Source organism: Vombatus ursinus, unplaced genomic scaffold, assembly GCF_900497805.2.
Source record: "Vombatus ursinus unplaced genomic scaffold, bare-nosed wombat genome assembly UNPS02014601.1, whole genome shotgun sequence".
Classification (NCBI taxonomy): domain Eukaryota; kingdom Metazoa; phylum Chordata; class Mammalia; order Diprotodontia; family Vombatidae; genus Vombatus; species Vombatus ursinus.
Genome location: NW_020954379.1, coordinates 226903 through 249814, shown reverse-complemented (window position 1 = coordinate 249814; position 22912 = coordinate 226903). Strand labels below are relative to the sequence as shown.

At 36.3% G+C, this 22912-nt stretch overlaps 1 protein-coding gene across 1 annotated transcript; it reads left to right on the top strand.

Annotated features, from left to right (window-relative positions):
- The first annotated feature begins 7771 nt into the window (after positions 1-7771).
- LOC114042571 (olfactory receptor 13G1-like) lies at positions 7772-8704 on the top strand. Its single transcript, XM_027861253.1, has one exon. The coding sequence runs from the start codon at positions 7772-7774 to the stop codon at positions 8702-8704; it is 933 nt and encodes a 310-aa protein (XP_027717054.1).
- The last annotated feature ends 14208 nt before the right edge of the window (positions 8705-22912 follow it).

Genomic DNA, 22912 nt, shown 5'->3' with positions numbered 1-22912 from the left:
CCACTTTATGATTAAAAAGATTTCCTGTAAATTGGGCATAAACTTTATCTCTTTGCAATTTCTGCTCATTGTTCCTGTTCTGTTCTTCAGGCTTAGGTAGAACAAATCTAATCCCTCTTTCCCAGGTAGCCCTTCAAAGGCAGATGTACTCCCCACTCTGCCCCCTTCCCACTCCTCAGATCTTCACTTCTATGGACTAAATACAGCTCAGTTCTTTTAGCTAATCCTTTTCACCCTCATGCCTGGAATGGTCTATTTCCTGACCTTTGGCTCCTCTTCATGACACTCATCTCTCTCTCTCTCTCTCTCTCTCCTTCTTCATACATATATATATACACAAGAAGCCTATCCCTGTCCCCCCTTCCAAATGCTGATGCTTTTCTTGCTATGTTACTTTTCATTTATCAGGCATACATCCCCATATGTATATAGTTGTTAGCATATTATCAATCACCACGTGAACTCCAGGAGGACCAGACTATGTTTGTCCATTTCTTTGTTTCCTCAGAACTTAGTGTAACACCTGGAGTAGAGCAGTGTTTACTAAATGCTTCCTGACCAACTAACTGACTGCTCTGGCAGTTACTCAATGCCCTTTGCCACCTTAGCTGACCTCCTCTGATCAAACCAGGGCAGAGGGCAGCAAGCCTATTTCCTCTTTAGCCCTGGGCACTGTGCTTGTCAGTGCTGCCTTAGCTTTATTGGTTCTCCATACTATTGATTGGCCTTGAGAATCTGGTCCCAGCAACGTACAAGTCTTTGTCAGATGAACTGATGTCTAACTCTAGCTCCCTATCTTGCACTTACGAAGTTGATTTTTTGAGCCCAGTTGTAAGACGATGTTTTATTTTTCCCAATTTAGCCCAGTTGTATCCTGTCAAGATTTTATGAATGTCGACTGTCATTCACTGGGTTAACTATTCCTGCCAGCTTTGCCATCATAGGCAAATGCATTAAGCATGCCATCAGAACCTTTTTCCAAGCCATTGCTAAAAATGTCCAATAACCAAGAGCCAAAAATAGCAATTCCTGGGGCAGATGGATGTTGTGCCTGTCCTGAGTCCCAAAGTCTTAAGTGAAGAAATGTCTAAATGATCATTTATTGACTCTGTCTGTAACAGAGTTTAATTTGAGTCAAAGTATTGCTATTATAATTAACTATAAGAAGGAAAAGCATAGTGGCACACATACATGCAAACCTTCATGCTTTTCAATGTACTTTTATCTACCCTCTGAGGTAGATAGTGGGAATATTCATTTTTGTTATTTTTATTACTGCTAATTCTAAAACTCCAATTAGAAAAAAATGAGTGAACCATAACTAAGAAACTGAAATGGTCAAAAATGAACAGTTTTTAAAAACTCCATAAATCAGTACATAAACATAAAGTAAAAATGAATTGTAAAGTAACCTAAATAATTCTTTGACAATGAACACATAATTTTAAGTTTTCACCACTCCTGGCGTGATTTTTTTGGGGGGGGAGGATTTTTTTTTTATTTGGAGGAATCCAAAGGGAAGACATAGTGTGGATTTGAGTGACTGCCATACTTTTCTTTTTTCACTACTCTGTTCATTTCATAATGTGGAGAATCAGATGCTAAACACAGAGATGAAAATTCTTTAAAAAAAATCACATATATAGACAGGATGTCTCAAAAGTCTTAGAGTAATTTTAGCTTTAATAGGCTAAGAAAAGAATGAAAAATACATTAAAAAACCTTTTCAACTTTTAATAACTTGAAACTGTACTAAGACTTTTGGAACAGCCTGTATATGGAAAACAATTTCTCTTATAATGAACTTAATTTTATTTCCTTACCATTTCTTTTACTTAGATTTTCTCCTTGAGTCCTTTCAACAGCAAGAAGGTTAGGATAGTTGAGCTATGGAGTACAGAAGGCAATAACTTTCCTGCACTGCCTTAATGAGGACCTTTATCATCTCTTATTCTGAGGTTGCCTGCACATAAAAGCAGGGAGAGCTGGGGCAGCTGGGCTGGTGTTTGTTTGGGTGTACTTTGCACCTTGGTGCTTGTTAGGGTGGCCCTTTCTGCAATTATTTGTCTTTGGAAGAAGGAATAATACCAAGACAGCAGAAACTACTTTGTGATGGAGCAATTGAACTTCAGAGAACTGTAATACCTTGGTCATTTCCCCAGAGTCTTTGTATTCATATCTGTTGCATGTGTATCTGGGGAGGTCTTGTGTGGATACTAGAGAGCAATGAAGGGTGTGAATAATGATGATGCCTTGGTGATCCAAGGTCATTAGGAGCTATGTCCTTAATAAAACCTTTTGGGTTCTTCTCTATTCTCCTAGGTATGCCCTCGCCAGATATCATTAAATCTGGTAGCAAGGAAAATACTGGAAGAAACAGTTTCATGGATTGTTGGGGAAGCAGAGCCCCGTCAACTGGTCAAGGCTTTGTGATTTTGTTGGTGGTGTATCTAATGCAGACGAAAACAATTATTTAACCTCATAGGTAAAGTTGAAAGAATTGTCTGAAGCTCAGAGAGGTTATCACTCACATCAGTTCAGATACCTACTAAGTGTCAAAGGCAAGATTGAACACAGGTCTTTATTATGCAATACTTTATAAACTATACCAGCAGTCCTCACATTTTTTCATCTCTGGAACATTTTGCATTGTTAAAGATTGAGGACTCTGAAGAAGTTTTGTTTATGTCAGTTCTATCTATTGATATTTGCCATATTGGATATTAAAATAGAGGAATTTAAAATATTTAATTAACTTAATATACCCATTTATGTTAACACAAATAACATATTTTTAATGAAAAATAATTATATATATTTTAAAAAGTAGTGAGAATAGTGGCATTATTTTATGTATTTTTGTAATTCTCTTTAATGTCTGGTTCAGTAGAAAATAGCTAGTTTTGCATATCTGCTTCTGATTTCAATCTCTTGTGATAAGTTGCTCTGGCTGAAGTAAATGGAGGCAGTTAGGTGGTGCAGTATGTAGGTTGCTGGACCTGGAGTCAGAAAGATCTGAGTTCAAAACTAGCCTTAAATATTAACTGTGTGACCCTGGACAAGTCACTTAATTTTTAAAAATTTAATTTATTTTATTCTGAACTTAAGAAACAAAACAATCATTTCCATGATAATAAAATAGAAATATATGTCTAATATAATAAAATAGAAAGATGATTGTACATAAAAGCAAAAATCTATTATGTACAACTTGCTATTCCTTTTTAAATATATAATAAAATTATCATGTAGCTTTCTTTCCCCCTCTTTTTTTCTCCCCACTGTACCTAGAGATGGCCACCATTAGACACTAATATGTCTATATGTGTATTATATATAATATTATAACTATATTAATATATTATAATACATTATAATGTATATTAATTATAATGTGTAACATAATATAATATATTATAATATTATATATATATATGTATATAAAATCATTCTATATATACTTCTATTTATCAGTTCTTTCTCTGGATACAGATAGCACCTTCCTTCATATGCCCCTTGTAGTTAATTTGGGTATTTATGACAGTCAAAATGACTTGGTCACTCAAGGCTGTTCTTAAAATAATATTGTCATTACTACATACAACATTATCTTGGTTCTGCTCATTTTGTTGATTATTATTTCATGCAAGTCTATCCATGTTTTTTCTGAGCTCATTGAGGTCATCATTTCTTCTAGCACAGTAGGACTCCATCACAATCATACACCACAATTTGTTCAGCCATTCCCCAAATGATGGGCATTCCCACAATTTTCAGTTCTTTGCCACCACAAAGAAAGCTGCTACAAATATTTTAGAACATACCAGTTCTTTCCCTTTTTCCTTAATCATTTTTGGAAACAGACCTAGTAGTGGTATTGCTGGGTCAAAGGGGATAGGCAATTTAATTACTCTTTGGGCATAATTCCAGATTGCTCTCCAAAATGATATGAATAGTCACTTAATTTCTCTCTGTCTTATTTTCTCCATAGGTAAAATGGGGATAATGATAGCACTTTGTTGTGAGATGAAATGAGATAATAATTGTAAAACATTCTGAAAATGTCAAAATGTTATATAAATGCTTTTATGTTCAGTTGTTTTCAGTTGTATCTGACTCTTTGTGACCTCATTTGGGGTTTTCATGGCAAATATACTGGAGTGGTTTGCCATTTCCTTCTCCAGCTTATTTTACAGATGAGGAAACTGAGGTAAATGAGCTTAAGTGACTTGGTCAGAGTCACAGAGGTAGTGTCTGAGACCATATTTGAACTCAGGAAGATGAGTCTTCCTGACTTCAGGACTAGCATTCTATCTACTATGGAACCTAGCTATTATTGTGTGAAGAAAATTTTTTCTCACACAAATTTGTAGTTTGAAAAGGAAGAAATATTTTAAAAGGTAAATAATATCTTAATATTATTATGAAAATAGTTTTGACTTTGAAGATTCACTGAAAGGATCTTGGGAAATCCAAGGTGTCTTCAGGACACCTTTGAGAACCAATGAGCTCAGCCATGTGTGCTTTCAGAGACTCGTTATCATGTGATCAAATGATAGAATAAATAAGTAGGGGAGAGAAAAAGAATCTAGCCTGTAAACCCCAAGATATCTTGTGAGGTTTCAGTGGTGAAAATTTATATTCCTTTGGGCAGAGCACCCACAGGTGAGGGTATGATTCCGTATATGGATAGAGGGAGGGATTGAGGGGCGGACAGGGAGGGAAGGAATGAAGGAGGGAGGGAGGGAGAGAAAGAAGGAAGGGAAGAAGGAACAGCGTTGTCCAACTGGAACTGGCTAGTCTAGTGGGGTCCCCAGTGGGGCAGGTACTACCACTAACAAATTGTTGTTTGTCCTTTGCTCTCAAAGAGGACCAATGATATCAGGAAGGTGATGTTTCAACTTGCAAGTGAATTGGATTTAAGTGAGGTAAGGCCATGCAAAGTCATCAGCCTCACTCTCTCCTCCAGAGCCATCTGTGTCCAGTGGCAAGATATAGACCAAGATGAACGGAGATGGCTGACAATACAGAGGGAGACCTTTGACTTTTTAAGCTATGGTCTTTCCCAGGTTTCAGTTTGTCTGAGGTAACACCCAATCAGTGATTAAGGCTAGGTAAGAAATGAGGCCAAAAAGGGCTTCTTTTACTTACTAAAAAAAAAAAATCAATCTGGGAGGGGAAGACCCTCAGGGTTTCCAGCCAGAACAGAAACAATTACTATTTACACTCACTCTGAACCATCAAAACCCAAACAATGCTTAAGTGAAGCTAGGGCTGGGACCTAAAAAACCTGGGGCAATTAACTCTTTTGCCCCACATAGTTTTATTTGTGTTTTTTTGAAATACAGCACTGAAAAAAAACAGGCTTTGATAAAGCCCACTGGGATTCAAATGGAGTGACTTAACCACCTCTTAAACCCAAATCACTCTAGTTCTTACTTACTGGCCAACAATAGGTCTCAGCCCAAGCCTTACTTGGTCATTTGGGTTTTGATGGCTAGGAGTGAGTGTAAATAATAATTGTTTCTGTTCTGGCCAGAAACCCTGAGGGTCTTCCCTTCTCAGATTGATTTTTTTTTTTAGTAAGTATAAGAGGTCTTTTTGGGAATCATTTCTTACCTATCCTTAATCACTGGTTGGGTGTTACCTCAGACAAACTGAAACCTGGGAAAGATGTTATCTTAAAAAGGCCAAGGTCTCATTGTATTCTCAGCCATCTCCATTCATCCTGATCTATATCTTCCCACTGGATCCAGATGGCTCTGGAGGAGAGAGTGAGGCTGATGACTTTGCATGGCCTTACCTTGCTTAAATCTATTTCACCTGCAATTCAGGACATCCCCTTCCTGATGTCATTGATCCTCTTTGAGAACAGAGGACAAACAGTAACAATAGCAACAATCATGCGATTAGCAGAAGTCCCCATCTCAGATGCATACTGTCTTAGTGCCTTTGGATAAATCCCTTAACCTCTTAGGGCACCAGGTTACAAAGCAGATGCCAACTTGTATCTGCTGATCCTCATTGGGAGCTCCCTAAACCAGTTAAACCATAGATCTGGTAAAAAAAAAAGTGCATATTTTGGGTTCTGAAGATTCAAAGCCAAAAATGGAACAATGTTTGACTTCAAGGCGCTTATTGTAGTTTACTGGTGAAAAGAACAATTCAAATTCCCCAGTATTTTGAGAGTTGATCTCCTTCATGAAGATCAATATCATTGATTTTTGGAGAAAGACAGTGTGCTATGATGGAGAAAGACAGTGTGCTATGATGGAAAAAGACAATGGGAATGGAGTCTAAGGACTTGAGTTTGAGTTCCCAGCTCTCTTCTGAACTCTTGGGCAAGATATTGAACTTCTTTTGGTTTCAGTGTCTTCATCTGCAAGATAAAAGGTTGAACTGAATGACCTTTAAGTACATTTCCAGCTCAGTGAATAAAAATAGCTAATCAAAAGGAATCAGATGTCTTCCTGGGCTATTTATCTCAATCTTTAATTACATGAATCCCTGTGAGGGACTGTCTGATGTTGGCAGCTGCCAGTCGGGTACTGTGGCATGGGTAAGGTAAGATCTGGGTATTTTGGAAGTTGAGGCAGGGACTGTGGTAGGCAGAGTCGTGTGTACTGGGATGGGCTGGATACGGAGAAGCCATGAGGCAATTGGGCAGTGCTCTGTGACATAAGCTGGGTGCAAGGAAGTAGCCGAGCCTGAGCTCCTGAGGCAAGGGGCGGTGCCACGTGGGAGTGGGATGGCAGAGGACTGAGTTCCCTCTGCTTAGTCCCCTCCCTATATGCAACGTCATCCCCAGATGCCTCTTGTGACCTTCCTGACCTTGTACAGCACTGACCCAGTCCCCTCCTGAGTCTGACTTCCTAGGTCACGTACTCTTGTCTATGCGTCAATCCCAGATGCCTCCTTCCTGTATCCAATCCTGGCCTCCTACGTCACTCCCTCCCCCTTGGTGTGCTAAACTCAGACAGCCCCTTCCGGTATCTGACCCTACAATCATTGGCTAGTAGCGGGCTGGGGAGGAGGGGCTAAGTAGGTACTTAGGAACAAGCGTGGTCAGAACACACGTGCGCTCTCCCCTGGCTCCTGCTCTGTTGCTCTGGCCTTGCTGCTTGGGCTTGCTATGATGGTTTGCTGTGTTGGCCTCTGAATAAAACTCTGGTGTTGGTGCCTTCCCATGGCTTGTCTCTGTGTGGTGATCCTGCTGAGGACCGAGGACCCAGGCATGGGTAAGACTCTGGCAGTGCACTTCTTTTAAGGGAAGTGGGTACTGGCGCACGACTGGCAGAGGGTCGGCGTGCGGCCCGTACAAATCCCAAAATTTATTTCTGACTGAATTCCCTTTTATTATGTGATTCAACACAAAATCATGAAGTTCTATATTTAAAAATAATGATGAAATTATTAATTATAAATTATATGTATATGATACTTTATAATTCGCAACATGTATTTTTTATTCATTATCTAATTTGGTTCTCATGACAGTGCTGAATTCTCATTTAACAGGTCAGAAAATTAAGGTTTGGAGGGAGATGATACAGATGATTCCACAATTAGTGACTTGTAGAAGGGGATTTAAGGCAGAAAACATCTGATACCAACCAAGGTCAAATTTTGTTCTCATTGATGACAAACTTGTAAAGCATAATTTACTACTAATATTCAATCCATTTTTTCTTATTTTAATAGGCTATAATTAAGCTGAAAAGTGAATGGAATCTCTAGGACATAGTCCAAACCACCCATAGTCTCCCACCCAATGGCATGGATGAACCAGACACTGGTCACTGAGTTCTTTGTGAAAGGATTCTCAGAAACTCCTCACCTTCAGCCCTTGTTCTTTGTCTTTTTCCTCTCCCTCTACACAGTGGCCCTCTCAGGGAATATCCTCATCTTTGTTACAATCAGTTTTAATTCCACATTACACACACCTATGTATTTCTTTCTAGTCAACTTAGCTGTGGTTGATATCCTGTGCACCTCCACAATTTTACCAAAGCTGCTTGGAAACATGGTGGGTAGAAAGACCATATCCTATGAAGGTTGCATGACCCAACTGTATTTCTTCACTTGGTCCTTAGGAGCTGAGTTGCTGCTTTTCACAGCTATGGCTTATGATCGGTATGTGGCCATCTGCCGTCCTCTCCACTATAGCACCATGATGAGCAAAAGGGTCTGTATGCTGTTAGCTGCTGGTGTTTGGTCAATCAGCATTCTCAACACCAGCATTAATAGCAGCCTTATGTTTCAATTGTCTTTCTGCCACTCCAATGTAGTCAATCACTTTTTCTGTGAGATCCCCGCTTTACTGAAGCTGTCCTGCAGCCCTACCTACCTGAATGAAACCATGGCTTTCACAGCAGATGTATTCCTAGCGGTGGGGAATTTCATGATCACGATGCTCTCCTATGCCTGCATTATATCCAGCATCCTGAAAATCCACACCACTGAGGGCAAAAAGAGAGCCTTCTCTACCTGCTCCTCCCACCTCATTGTGGTCAGCATGTATTACAGCACTGTAATTTACACCTATATACGGCCATCTTCCAGTTACTTGTTGGATAAGGATAAGGTTGTGTCTGTGATATACACTTCAGTCGCTCCTACCCTCAACCCTCTCATTTACACCTTGAGGAATAAAGAAGTCAAAGAGGGACTCAAGAAAGTGTTCTCTTTCTTCAAGAGATGTTGAGCCCTCCAGATGCTGAAGCTGTGAATGAGGAGACTTTCAAATGGCCTTCCAATAATTCTGGCTTTGTATTAGTGATTGAGCATTACTGATGTTACAAAGTCTTCTAATTCAAGACACACCTCTCAACTTTCAAAAACATTGTTGTTCTTCTGGAAACTTATAGAAAGTGAGTGTTTCTCCCACCTCCTTATGTTTGGAGACATAATTTTTCTAGAGATTCCTTTGGTACTTTCTTCTCTATTATCTCTTGTAATAGGGAAATAAAACTTTTAAGTCTTTTTTAAGAATAATACACAGTTCAGAGGTACACTTGAATACTTCATTTGTAAAAGTCTTTACAGTTATTTGTTAAATCCCATTAGAGGGGCCAAGGTGTAGTAGATAACACCATTTTCAGACATTTGTGTAATCAAATTGCCTTTTTACCCTCCTCTTTCTGTGTAGTTCTTTCCCTGTGCAGATTTTGCATTGTTGTTTGTTTCTTCAGAAAAAAAAGTCATTCTATGAATTAACTGCCATGTGGACTTAAAAAAAATGTCTGCCACTAACTAGTTGTGTGCTCTTGGACAAATCATTTACTTTTTCTGGACTTTGGTTTCCTCAACTGAGGTATGCCCTGACTTTTTCACAAAGTAGTGGACATTGATTGAAAAATAATTTCTCATTTCTTTTAGGATTTAATACTTAAAATTGACTTTTACAAACATTTTATTTGATCCTTTCAACAACGCTATAGAATACATATTAGTTTTTCTATTTTTCATATGAAGAGTTAGAGGTTCTAAATGATTAAATAACTTATCCAAGACAATGAAGATAGTAAATAAATGTCAGCAATGGAACACAAGTCTTCTGTCCCTATGTCCAGAGAGATCTTTCCCCTAAGTCACTCTATCTTCATGAAGTATAGGAAAGTGCATGGAAAAATTTCAAAGTAGTATATAGGATAAAAGATTCTTCCCTGTGGAGGTTACTTAACCTCTATTTGCCTCAACTTCCTTAACTACAAAATAGGGATGATAATAATAGAACCTACCTCCTAGAGTTGTTGTGAAAATCAAATGAAATAATATTTATAAAGTGCTTAGCACAGTACCTGACACATAGTGGAAACTTAATAAATGCTTATTTCCTCCCTCCATGTTTCCTTCCTTCCTTCTTAAAACGCTGATATTCTTTGTTAATTTGTTTGTTTGTTTTTTTGGCTAGGCAATGGGGTTAAGTGACTTCCCCAGGGTCACACAGCTAGTAAGTGTCAAGTGTCTGAGGCCAGATTTGAACTCAGGTCCTCCTGACTCCTGGGCCAGTGCTCTATCCACTGAGCCATCTAGCTGCCCCAAAACACTGACATTCTTGAGAAGGGTGACAGATCAGATCATTATAAATTTATTAATACTGTGACATTTAATAGGAGTAATTATAAAATATGAAATTGAGTTCAGAAAATAGATGATTAGACTACTCATGTAAAAGAGACTTTTGGTTTTAGTGGATGGCTAGCTCAATGTAAGTAAACACTGTTACAGGACAGCCTTTTGAGGGGAAGGGAAAAATAATCCAGCAGAAAGCAAAGACACACTCCCCATAGACAAAGAGAGGCCACAAGGAAGCAATACCTTCTATAGGAAGCTTTTCCAGATTCCCCTTAATTCCAGTAATTTTCCTCTGTTGATTGTTTCCCATCCATGCTGTCTATAGTTTGTGCACACTTCTTTGCTTATTGTTTCCCTCATTCTATTGTAGCTCCTTGAGAGCAGACTCTTTTACCTTTCTTTGTTTCCCCAGCACTTAGCACAGTGCCTGACACATAATGGGTACTTAATAAAGGTTTATTGACTCACCAACAGTTTCCCTCTCTCAATTGCATTTGAGTAATTTCTTTATGATGTCATTAATGAAAAGGAAGGAGGAATAAGCCCTGCTGATGTTGGTCATGGTATGATAGGATATGGCCAGTTGGTATGATGCTGGTGCCAGTCAGTTTCCTATTATCCTGCTGCCTAGCTTTCAAGGACTCTGAGATGCATGCTGTAGGGAGTTGGGACAGAGCACACACACTGAATATATTTATGTTTTATACTTTCCCATTTTAAGGTGGTAGGATAGAGAAGCTACCTGATGAAAACCATTCCAAGTTGGGTGGTAGTTAAGTCTCATAGACTGCTGTCCCAGAAAGCCTCACACAAGCCAAATGCACCCCCCCATTTGTGCACCTGCACCCCTCATATCCATCTCATGGTCTCCCAAAACTAGTTAGCTCCAGAATATCCAGTCACTTTACTGATCTTTCAGGGAACCCAGGATTAACACACTGGTACCCCACCCCACTCCAGATCCAGAGCCAGAGGGAAGTAAGCACTTTGAGAATTGGCCTCTACTTAGTAATGATTGATTCCCAAAATGATGATCCGTTGAGCTAAAAATCCATGTTTTGGGGATGTTTAAGACAACCTAGCCAACTGAACATGGTGTTGGAGGTGGGCAGCATTGGTAAGTATGTCTTTGAGTGACTAGGAATGAGGAGAGTTTCATTTGGTCATGAGTGCCAGGGTCCTCTAGTCTTGTAGGACAACTCTTCTGTACCCAGGGGTAAAGAGGCCCTGTTTCTCCCTAGGCAATTAGGGCACTAAAACCTCATAACTATCTTCCTTTCAATGAGGCTTATATATTTTAGATGATTCTTTCTATTTCATTTTTTCTTCCTCTTGCCCTGTGAAGGGAATCATCTTTTTTATAATAATTGATATGATATGCGTAATGAATATACTAATAGATTAGATTTTTCAGAATTGCCTCTTTGTGAGTCAGAAGCTCACAATGCAGTTGAAACGATCAATCAAACCTCTGATAATGCTCACAATCACTGGCATCCTTGTGCCTATGTACCTTAAGTGAAGCAAATCAAAGATTGTAGAACCTGTTCCCATCATAGAACTCCGGTCCTGTGACCCACCAAGTCACGATCCCCAAAGACTGGACTCCAGAATTGTATTGTCTCCCACTTGTGGGTTTGTCATGGGAAACAGCTCAAGTCTGGGTAATTGTTTGTGATCCACTTTTCTCCCTACCTTCCCACTTCTGATTTATGTATAAAATCTCTGTCTTCTCTTCAGCAAGGTGGAATTCTGATCAGGAGAATTCCCAATTTGCATATCTGTTCCTCATAATAAAACTAATGAAATGGTTACCTGATTCCTGGCACTTTGTCTCTGGTCTGCTTTTTCCTCATTCTCATGTCAGAGACTGGCTCAGCAAAATACTATTATTATCCCAGAACTCTGCACTCCATATTTGTCTCATAATTCCACATTTTGCAAAATGGGTAAAATATACTTTTTAGAAATGCACAAAATTAAAATCTGTTGTATCTTTTGTTACGGAAGAAATAAGAATAAAAACAACAAAAAAATAGAGAGTGTACGCCTCAAAGCCTGGAAGACCTGGGGTCAAGTCTTGTCTGAGACATATTGTCTGTTTGCCCTTGGATAAGTCAATTCATCTTTTCAACGGAAACTCTTTATGTTGCAATGAAGGTGCTGACCTGTGTTGATAAAGGGAATTTCCCGATCTGAGAGTTACATTTACAACAAAAGAACAAGTCCAGAAGCAATTTGTAATGCAAAGGAAACTTATGGTAAGTATTCTTCCCTCATTCTTACTTGAAGGAGTCCAAATGAGACTAGTTCTAGTATATGTTTGAAAAGAGGATGGAATTGAGTTTAATTTCATTTAGTGCAGTCAATTCATTTTAAAGGAAAAAGAACCAAGATCAAGGTACAAGAAACAATTTTCCTGAAGTCATAAAGTTTCTATATTGAAGAGCTCAGACTAGAGTCACTATTACTCCTTCCTTACTCAACTGTATTTTCTAGTCTACAACAATGGATCAGAAGACCATGAATTTGAACCATGTGGCACAGGTAGGTCCGTGCAAAGGGATCAACAATATTAGATAAAGAGTTGGGAGATCTAAGATAATACCTATCTCTGCCACATTTATTTGTTTTAAGTTTTTAAATTTTATTTATTTTATTTTGAACTTAAAACAAGCATTTTCATAACATAGTAGAATTGAATAAGAAGTTGGTTGTACATGAAACTGCAAATCTATGATGTACAACTTGCTATTCCCATATAATAAAGTTATCATGTAACTTTCTTTTTTGTCCTTTTTTTCTTCCTGCCCTCCCTAGAGACGGCTACGATTAGACACATATTTATGTATGCATGTATTTCTATGTGTATGTGTGTGTATGTATGTATGTAAAACTATTCTATACATACTTCTATTAATCAATTGTTTCTTTGAATATAGATGGTGTTTTCCTTCATAGGTCCTTGGTAATTAATTTGGGTATTTAAAACAGTCAAAATGATTTATTCACTCAAAGTTGTTCTTAAAATAATATTGCTGTTACTGTGTACAGTGCCCTCTTGGTTCTACTCATTTTTCTTTCCATTATTTTGTGAAAGTCTATCCATGTTTTTCTGCAATCAATGAACTCATCATGTTTTCTAGTACAGTAGTACTCCATCACAATAATATACCACACCTTATTTGGCCATTCCCAAAATGACAAGCATCCCTTCAATTTCTAGTTCTTTGCTAATATAAAGAGAACTGTGATAAATATTTTGGAATGTTATTTCCCCCCCTAATCATCTTTGGAAGTAGACCTAGTAGTGGTATTGCTGAGTCAAAGGGTATAGGCGGTTTAATAACTCTTTGAGCTTAATTCCACATTGCTCTTCAGAATGGTTGGATGAGTTCACAGTTCTACCAACAGAGAACTACTGTCCCAACTTTTCCACATCCCCTCCAACATTTGCAACTTTCCTTTCAATCATTTTAGCCAATCTGATAGATAGAAAATGATGTCTCAAGGTTTCTTTAATTTGCATTTTTCTAATGAATAATGATTTAGAGCATTTTTACATGTTTATAAATTGTTTTGATTTCTTCATTGAAAATCTTCCTGTTCATATCCTTTGGCCATTTATCAATTGGGAAATGACTCATAGTCTCATAGATTTGACAAAGTTCTTCATATATTTGAGATTTGAGACCTTTATCTGAGAATCTATCTACAAAAATTTTCCCCCAATTTTCTGCTTTCCTTCTGATCTTGGCTACATTTCTCTTATTCATACAAAACCTTTTTAATTTAATGTACTCAAAATACACTATGACCAGGTAGGATTTATACCAGGAATGCAGAGCTGGTTCAATACTAGGAAAACTATCTATATTATTGACCATATCAATAACAAAACTAACAGAAATCATATGCTTATCTCAATAGATGTAGAAAAAAGTTTTTGCCACAATATAGGACCAATTCCTATGAAAAATACTAGAGACCATAGGAATGAATGGAGCTTTTCTTAACATGATAAACAGTATTTATCTAAAATCTGCAGCAAGTATTATAAGTAATGGAGATAAGCTGGAAGCATTCCAAATAAGATGAGAGGTGAAACAAAGATGCCCATTACTACCACTATTATTCAGTATTACACTACAAATGTTAACTTTAGCAATAAGACAAGAAAAAGAAATTAAAAGAATTAGAACAAGCAACAAGGAAACAAAACTATCACTCTTCACAGATGATATGATGGTATACTTAAGAGAATCAAAGAGAATCAGCTAAACAACTACTTGAAGCAATTAACGACTTCAGTAAATTTGCAGGATAGAACATACATCCAAATAAATTATAAGAATTTCTGTTGATTATCAACAAAGCTCAGCAGCAAGAGATAGAAAGAGAAATTCCATTTAAAGTTACTGTAGACCATATAAACTATTTGGGAGTCTACATGCCTAGACAAACCCAGAAACTATGTGAACAAAATTGCCAAACACTTTCACACAAAGTCAGATCTAAACAATTGGAAAAATATCAATTGCTCATGGGTAAGCTGAGCTAATATAATAGAAATGACAATTCTACCTAAATTAATTTACTTATTCAGTGCCATACCAATCAAAGTACCAAAAATTAGTTTATAGAACTAGAAAAATAATAACAAAATTCATCTGGAAGAATAGAAGGTCCAGAATATCAAGGGAATTAATGAAAAATATGCAAAGGAAGGTGGCCTAGCTGTACCAGATCTAAAATTATATTATATGAAGTGTCAATCATCAAAACAATTTGGTACTGGCTAAGAAATAGAGTGATAGATCAGTGAAATAGATGAGGTATACAAAGCATATTTTTAAATAACTGTAGTAATCTACTGTTTGATAAACCCAAAGACTCCACTTTCTAGGATAAAAACTCACTATTTGATAAGAACTGCTGGGAACACTGTAAAATAGCAAGGCAGAAAGTAGGTATAGAACAACCTCTCACACTGTATAGCAAGATAAAGTCAAAATGGGTACATGACTTAGTCATGAAAGATAATATCATAAGCAATTTAGGAGAACAAGGAATAATTTACGTGTGCAGAAGGGAAGAATTTATGACCAGATAAGAGATAGAGAACAATTAAAATAGAAAATGGATAATTTTGATTATATTAAATTAAAAAAGGCTTTGCATAAAGAAAATGATTTCAACCAAGATTGGAAGGAAAGCAGAAAACTGGGAAACAACTTTGAATTTTAATTAATTTTAGTGAACAATTTTCAATTTTCAAGTCATTTCCCCAATTGATAAATTGTAAAAAAAAAGAATAAGCAGTTTTCAGATAAAGAAATAAAAGTTATCTATTACTGTATAAAACAGAAATGCAAATGAAAACAACTCTGAGTTACTACTTTGCACCTATCAGATTACTAATATGACAGAAAAGGAAAATGATAAATGTTGGAGAAGATTTGAGAACATTGTAATACTAATGTATTGTTGGTAGAGTTGTGAAATGATCTAACTATTCTGGAGACTAATTTTGAACTATGCCCAAAGGGCAACCAAATGGTGCACACCCTTTTATCCAGGAATACCACTACTAGGTCTGTATCTCAAAGAGATGATAAAAATAGGAAATGGACCTATATATACAAAAATACTTATAGCGGGTCTTTTTTTTTGGCAGCAAAGAATTGGAAATTGAGGGGAAGCCTATCAATTGGGGAATGGCTGAGCAAGTTATGGTATATGAATGTATTGGAATACTACTGTGTTATAAGAAATGATGAGCAGGTGGATTTCAGAAAAAAACCTGGAAAGGCTTACATGAACTTATGCTGAGTGAAGTGAGCAGAACCTAGAGAACATTGTATGTAGTAACAACAATACTGTGTGAAGACCAATGTTGATACACTCAGCTCTTCTCAGCTATACAATGATCCAAGACAATTCCAAAAGACTTATGATAAAAAATGCTATCCACATCCAGAGAAAGAATTTATGGCATCTGAATGCAGATTGAAGGATACTATTTTTACATTTTTCGTATTTTTTCTTTTTGCTCTGTTTCTTCTGTTACAGAATGGTTAATGTAGAATTATGTTTTACATGACTGCACATGTATAACCTATATCAGGTTGCTTGCCACCTTGGAGAGGCAAAAGGGGAGAAAGGGAGGGAGAAAAATATGGAATTCAAAATCTTATAAAAATGAATGTTGAAAATTATTTTTACATATAATTGGAAAAAGTACTATTTACAAACAAAAATTAATGTAACCAAAATTGTCCATTTTATACTTCACTTGCTATCTCTTCTTTATTCATAAATTGTTTGCCTATTCATAAGCTGATTGATAATGTATTCCATGTTCCTCTTGTAATATCGCTCTTTATATCTAGGCCATGTGTCCATTTTGATCTTATCTTAGTAAATGGTGTAACATATTGGTCTATAACCAATTTCTGCCAAAGTGCTTTCCAGTTTTCCTAACAATTTTGTTTTTACCAAATAATGAATACCTATCTCCCAAAGTATGTCTTTACACTTGTTGAATACTAAAGTGCTATATTTGTTAGCTGCCATAAATTGTGTGTCTACTCTGTCTCATTCATCTACCTTTCTATTTCTTAGTACCACATAGTTTTGATAATTCCTTCTATTTCTTCTGAATCTTTTATATTGAATTTTCCACTGAGTTCTGGCTTTTTTGCCACAAATACCTGATGTCTTTCAATTCATTAAATGTCCATTTTTTCCCCTCATTCAAGATTATACTCAACTTTGCTGAATAAGTTGTTCTTGTTTGTAATCCAGCTTTTTTGCTTTTTGAAATATAATGTTCCAAGACCTATGGTCTTTTAGTGTACAAGCTGCTAGGTCAGGATTGCACAAGACCTTGTGGCTTCTACATTAAAAGACGATAGGGTGTGGAACATGATATTCTGTAAGGCAAAGGAGCTTGGATTACAACCAAGGATCAACTACCCAGTGAAAATGAGCATGATCTTTCAAAGGAGGAGATGGATATTCAACAAAATAAAGGACTTCCAAACCTTCCTGATTAAAAAGACCAGAGCTCAATAGAAAACTAGATCTTTAAATACAAGACTCAAGAGAGGCACAAAATGTAAATGGGACAGAAAGAAACAACAACATGTTATTAATAACAGCAAACTGTTCACATCCCTACAAAGGAAGATGACACTTGCAACTCTTGAGAACTGTATTGTTTTTATACCATGTTAAATGGATACACATAGAGGGGTGGGTATAAGTTGACTTTGATGCAATGACAAAAAAAAATCTAATCAAGTGGGTTAAATGGAACCAAGTAAGTGGATTAATCTGATCTAACTAAGAAAATGTACTGAGAGAAAAGGAAAGGAGGAGACAGAAGAGGGTAAATTACATTACAGGAAAAGGCACAAAAACCTATTACAGTAGAGTGAAAGAGGGGAGGGAAATGAGCATTGTTTGAACATTGCTCTCACGGGATTTGGCTGGGAAGGGAATAACACAATCAGTTAAGTATAGAAATCTAACTTGCCTTGTGGGCAGTCAGAGGGAAAAGGGGAAAAAAAGGGAGGGGTAACAGGATGGAGGAAGGAAATAGTAAAGACAAAGGGGAAGAATAGGGAGGGGGCTAATAGAAGGGAGGTGGTCCTTAAAAGCTAAACACTAGTGAGAAGGGGAAAGGAGAAAAGAGAAAGAAAACCATAAACAGGGTGGTGAGAAAGGTGGAAAGACAGAGATAGTAATCATAGCTGTGAATGTGAATGGGATGAACTGTCCCATAAAATGGAAGCTGATAACAGAATGGATTAAAAACCATAATCCTACAATATGTTGTTTACAGGAAACACATTTGAAACAGAGGGACACACACAGGGTAAAGGTAAAAGGCTGGAGCCGAAATATATTATGCTTCAGCAGAAGTAAAAAAAAAATAGCAGGGGTAGCAATCCCGATCTCAGACAAAGCAAAAGCAAAAATAGATCTTATCAAAAGAGATAAGAAAGGAAACTATATCCCGCTAAAAGGCATCGTGGACAATGAAGTAACATCATTACTAAATATATATGCACCAAATGATATAGCATCCAAATTCTTAGATGAGTAGTTCAGGGAGTTACAGGAAGAAATAGACAACAAAACTATACTAGTGGGGGACCTCAACCTCCCACTCTCTGAACTAGATAAATCTAACCACAAAATAAACAAGAAAGAAGTTAGGGAAGTGAACAGAATATTAGAAAAGTTAGGTATGATAGACCTCTGGACAAAATTGAATGGAGACAGAAAGGAATATACATTTATGTAGGTGGTACATGGCACATACACAAAAATTGACCATGTACTAGGGCATAAAAACCTCACAATCCAATGCAGAATAGCAGAAACATTAAAAGCATCCTTTTCAGATCATGATACAATAAAAATTATATGTAATAAAGGACCATGGAAAGATAGACTAAAAATAATTGGAAACGAAATAATCTAATTCTAAAAAATGATTGGGTCAAACAACAAATCATAGAAACAATCAATAACTTCATTCAAGAGAATCACAGTAATGAAAGAACATACCAAAACTTATGGGATGCAGTGAAAATAGTCCTTAGGGGAAGTTTTATATTTCTAAATGCTTGTATGAATAAAAGAGAAAAAGAGGAGATCAATGAATTGGGCATACAACTAAAAAAACTAGAAAAAGAGCAAATTAAAAATCCTCAATTAAACACCAAATTAGAAATACTGAAAACCAAAGAAGAAGTTAATAAAATTGAAATTAAGAAAACTATTGAGCTAATAAACTAAGAGCTGGTTTTATGAAAAAATCAATAAAATAGATAAACCTTTGGTAAATTTAATTTGAAAAAAAAAGAAAGAAGAAAACCAAATAACCAGTATCAAGAATGAAAAGGGTGAATCCACCATGAAGGAAGAGGAAATTAAAACAATAATTAAGAACTATTTTGCCCAACTGTATGCCAACAAATTTGACAATTTTAGTGAAATGGATAAATACTTACAAAAATATAAATTGCCCAGATTAACAGAAGAGGAAGTAAAATACTTAAATAACCCCATCTCAGAAAAAGAAATTGAACAAGCCATTGATGAACTCCCTAGGAAAAAATCTCCAGGGCCAGATGGATTTACAAGTGAATGCTATCAAACATTTAAAGAACAATTAATTCCAACACTATAAAGACTATTTGGGAAAATAGGTGAAGAAGGAGTCTTACCAAATTCTTTTTATGATACAAATATGGTGCTGATACCTAAGCCAGGAAGAGTCAAAACAGAGAAAGAAAATTATAGACCAATTTCCCTAATGAATATAGACACAAAAATTTTAAACAAAATATTAGTAAATAAATTACAGCAACTCATCACAAGAATAATACACTATGACCAGGTAGGATTCATATCAGGAAAGCAGAGCTGATTCAATATTAGGAAAACTATCAGCATAATTTATCATATAACACCCAAACGAACAGAAACCACATGATCATCTCAATAGATGTAGAAAAAGCTTTTGAGAAAAATACAACACCCATTCCTATTAAAAATACTAGATAGCATAGGAATAAATGGAGTCTTCCTTAAAATAATAAATAGCATCTTCCTAAAACCATCAACAAGCATCATATGAATGGGGACAAGGTAGAAACATTTCCAATAAGATTAGGGGTGAAACAAGGACATCCATTATCACCACTGTTGTTCACTATGGTACTAGAAACATCAGCTTTAGCAATAAGAGAAGAAAAAGAAATTGAAAGTATTAGAATAGACCAAAAGAAACAAAGCTATCACTCTGTGCAGATGACATGATGGTATACTTAGAGAATCCTAGAGAATCAAGTAAAAAACTACTTGAAATAATGAACAACTTTAGCAAAGTTGCAGGCTATAAAATAAACCTACACAAGTCATTGGCATTTCTATATATTATCAACAAAGCCCAACAGCAAGAGATAGAAAGAGAAATTCCATTTAAAGTTACTGTAGACATTATAAAATATTTAGAAGTCTACCTACTGAAACAAATCCAGGAACTACATGAACACAATTACAAAACACTTTCCACACAAATAAAGTCAGATCTAAATAATTGGGAAAACATCAGATGCTCATGGATAGGCTGAGCTAATATAATAAAAATGACAATTCTACCTAAGCTAATTTACTTATTCAGAGCCATACCAATCAAACTACCAAAAAATTATTTTATAGAGTTAGAGAAAATTATAATAAGATTCATTTGGAAGAACAAAAGGTCCAGAATATCAAGGGAACTAATGAAAAGAAAGGCAGGGGAAGGTAGCTTAGCCATTCCAGATGTTAAATTGTATTATAAAGCAGCAATCATCAAAACTACTTGGTACTGGCTAAGAAATAGAGTGGTGGATCAGTGGAATAGGTTAGGTTTGCAAGACACAGTAGTCAATGACTGTAGTAATCTATTATCTGATAAACCCAAATACCCCAGCTTCTGGGATAAGAAACCACTATTTGATAAAGACTGCTGGGAAAACTGGAAAAGAGTATGGCAGAAACTAGGCATAGACCAAAATCTCACATTATATACCAAAATAAAGTCAAAATGGGTTCATGATTTAGATATGAAGACTGATACTGTAAGCAAACTTGGAGAGCAAGGAATAGTTTACCTATCAGATTTATGGAGAACAGAAGAATTCATGACCAAATAGGAGATAGAGAACATTACAAAATGCAAAATGGATAACTTTGATTACATTAAATTGAAAAGATTTTGCACAAAGCCAATGCAATCAAGACAGTAGAAAGGTAGAAAATTGGGAAACAATTTTTACAAGTGCCTCATTTCTAAAATATATAGAGAATTAAGTCAAATTTGTAAAAATACAAGTCATTCCTCAGTTGATAAATGGTCAAAGGATATGAACAGGCAGTTCTCAGATGAAGAAATTAAAGTCATCTATTGTCATATGAAAAAATGTTCTAAATCATTATTGATTGGAGAATTGCAAATCAAAACAACTCTGAGGTACCACATCACACCTATCAGACTGGCCAACATGACAAAACAGGAAAACGATAATGTTGGAGAAGATATGGGAAAAGTGGAACACTAATGCCTTGTTGGTGGAGTTGTGAAATGATCCAACCATCTTGGAGAGCAGTTTGGAACTACACCCAAAGGGCTATAAAATGTACATACCCTTTGACCCAGCAATAGTAGTTCTAGAATTGTATCTCAAAGAGATCATAAAAATGGGAAAAGGACCCACATGTACAAAAATTTTCATAGCAGCTCTTTTTGTGGTGGCAAAGAATTGGAAATTGAGACGATGCCCATCAATTGGGGAATGGCTGAGGAAGTTGTGGTATACGAATGTAATGGAATCTATTGTGCTATAAGAATTGAAGAGCAGGCAGACTTCTATGCTCTGATGCTGAAAGAAGTGAGCAGAACCAGGAGAATGTTGTACACAGTAAGAGCCACGTTGTGGGATGATTAATATTGATAGACTTAACCCCTCTCGGCAATACAAGGATCTAAGACATCTCCAAAGGCCTCACAATGGAAAATGCTATCCACATCCACAGAAAGAACTATGGAGTTTGAATGCAGATAAAGCATACTATTGGCTATTTTTTTCCTTCTGTTGTTTTTTGTTTCCTCTTTTTGGTGGTTCCTCCTATTGGTTCTAATTCTCCTTTACAACATCACTAATGTGAAAATATGTTTAATAGGAATGTGTATATATATATATATATATGTATATCTCCTATATCATATTGCACACTATTTTGGGAAGAGAGGTTGGAGAGCGAGGGCGCGAAAAATTTAAAACTCAAAACCTTATAGAAGTGATTGTTGACAAAGCAAAATAAATTAATTAAAAAAGTGGAAAAAAAACATTAGATATATTATTGGCTCCTCAACATTCTTAGAAATTTGATTTTTACTTGTTGATTGTCATAGAATTACTGACCTCTCTTTAATCACTCTCTTTAAGTTTCTGTCTCCTAGTTGTGTGGCTTTGTGTAAGTCGTTCAAGGTCTTCGTGTCCTCAAATTCCTCATCTATTAGATGAAGAAGTTGAACTAGGTAATCCCTAAGTTCTTTCTATGTCTAATTATCTATATCATCCCATGGGTGATATGAATGTTTAGAATCACTGTTTAGAAATCTGCCCACATTCCAGTTGGTGATCTCATTAAGCTGGGTCATAATGGAGACAGGGCAAAGAGTCTCCCTTGTGAATAACAAAACCAATAAAAAATGCGTAATGACATTGATGATGACTGGCAATGTGACACCCTCTTTTTCCTCCAGTAAAGTCCCATTTCAAATCAGTAGCCAAGAAATATATGTACCTTGCAGACCCTACTTTAGTGCCCACAGAGCACTAGCGCTCTTCACTTACTACTCTCCTTTCTCAGGTCTTCTTCATGCTGTCTGGGGTAAGGGTCTGCTTCTTCAGGTTAAAGAACACAATCTTATTCTTAAACAAGAGATTCTCATTTCAAAGTATTTCAATCCAGATCATCTCAAGCTGCAGTGATAAGGATGAGGCTGGAGTATGAACTCATTAAGAATTCTCTGGGTCTGGACCCCTTGACCTTCAGAATGGGTATATTCACTTTGGGATATATTTGATGCGACCATTATAGTCCATATCTCTTTTCTTTTATTAGTGACATGACTGCCTCCTATTCCTTGGTAAATGAAGGCACATCCAGAGTTATTATTGGAAGGCTATTTCATATATGTATTTTAGTTTGTAGTTTAGACATCTCAAACATCTCACCAGCTGGATTAGAATGCTGATTTTTCTTG

Coding starts and splice junctions, on each gene's coding strand:
- LOC114042571 (XM_027861253.1), top strand. CDS start 7,772: ATGGCATGGATGAACCAGACACTGGTCACTGAGTTCTTTGTGAAAGGA.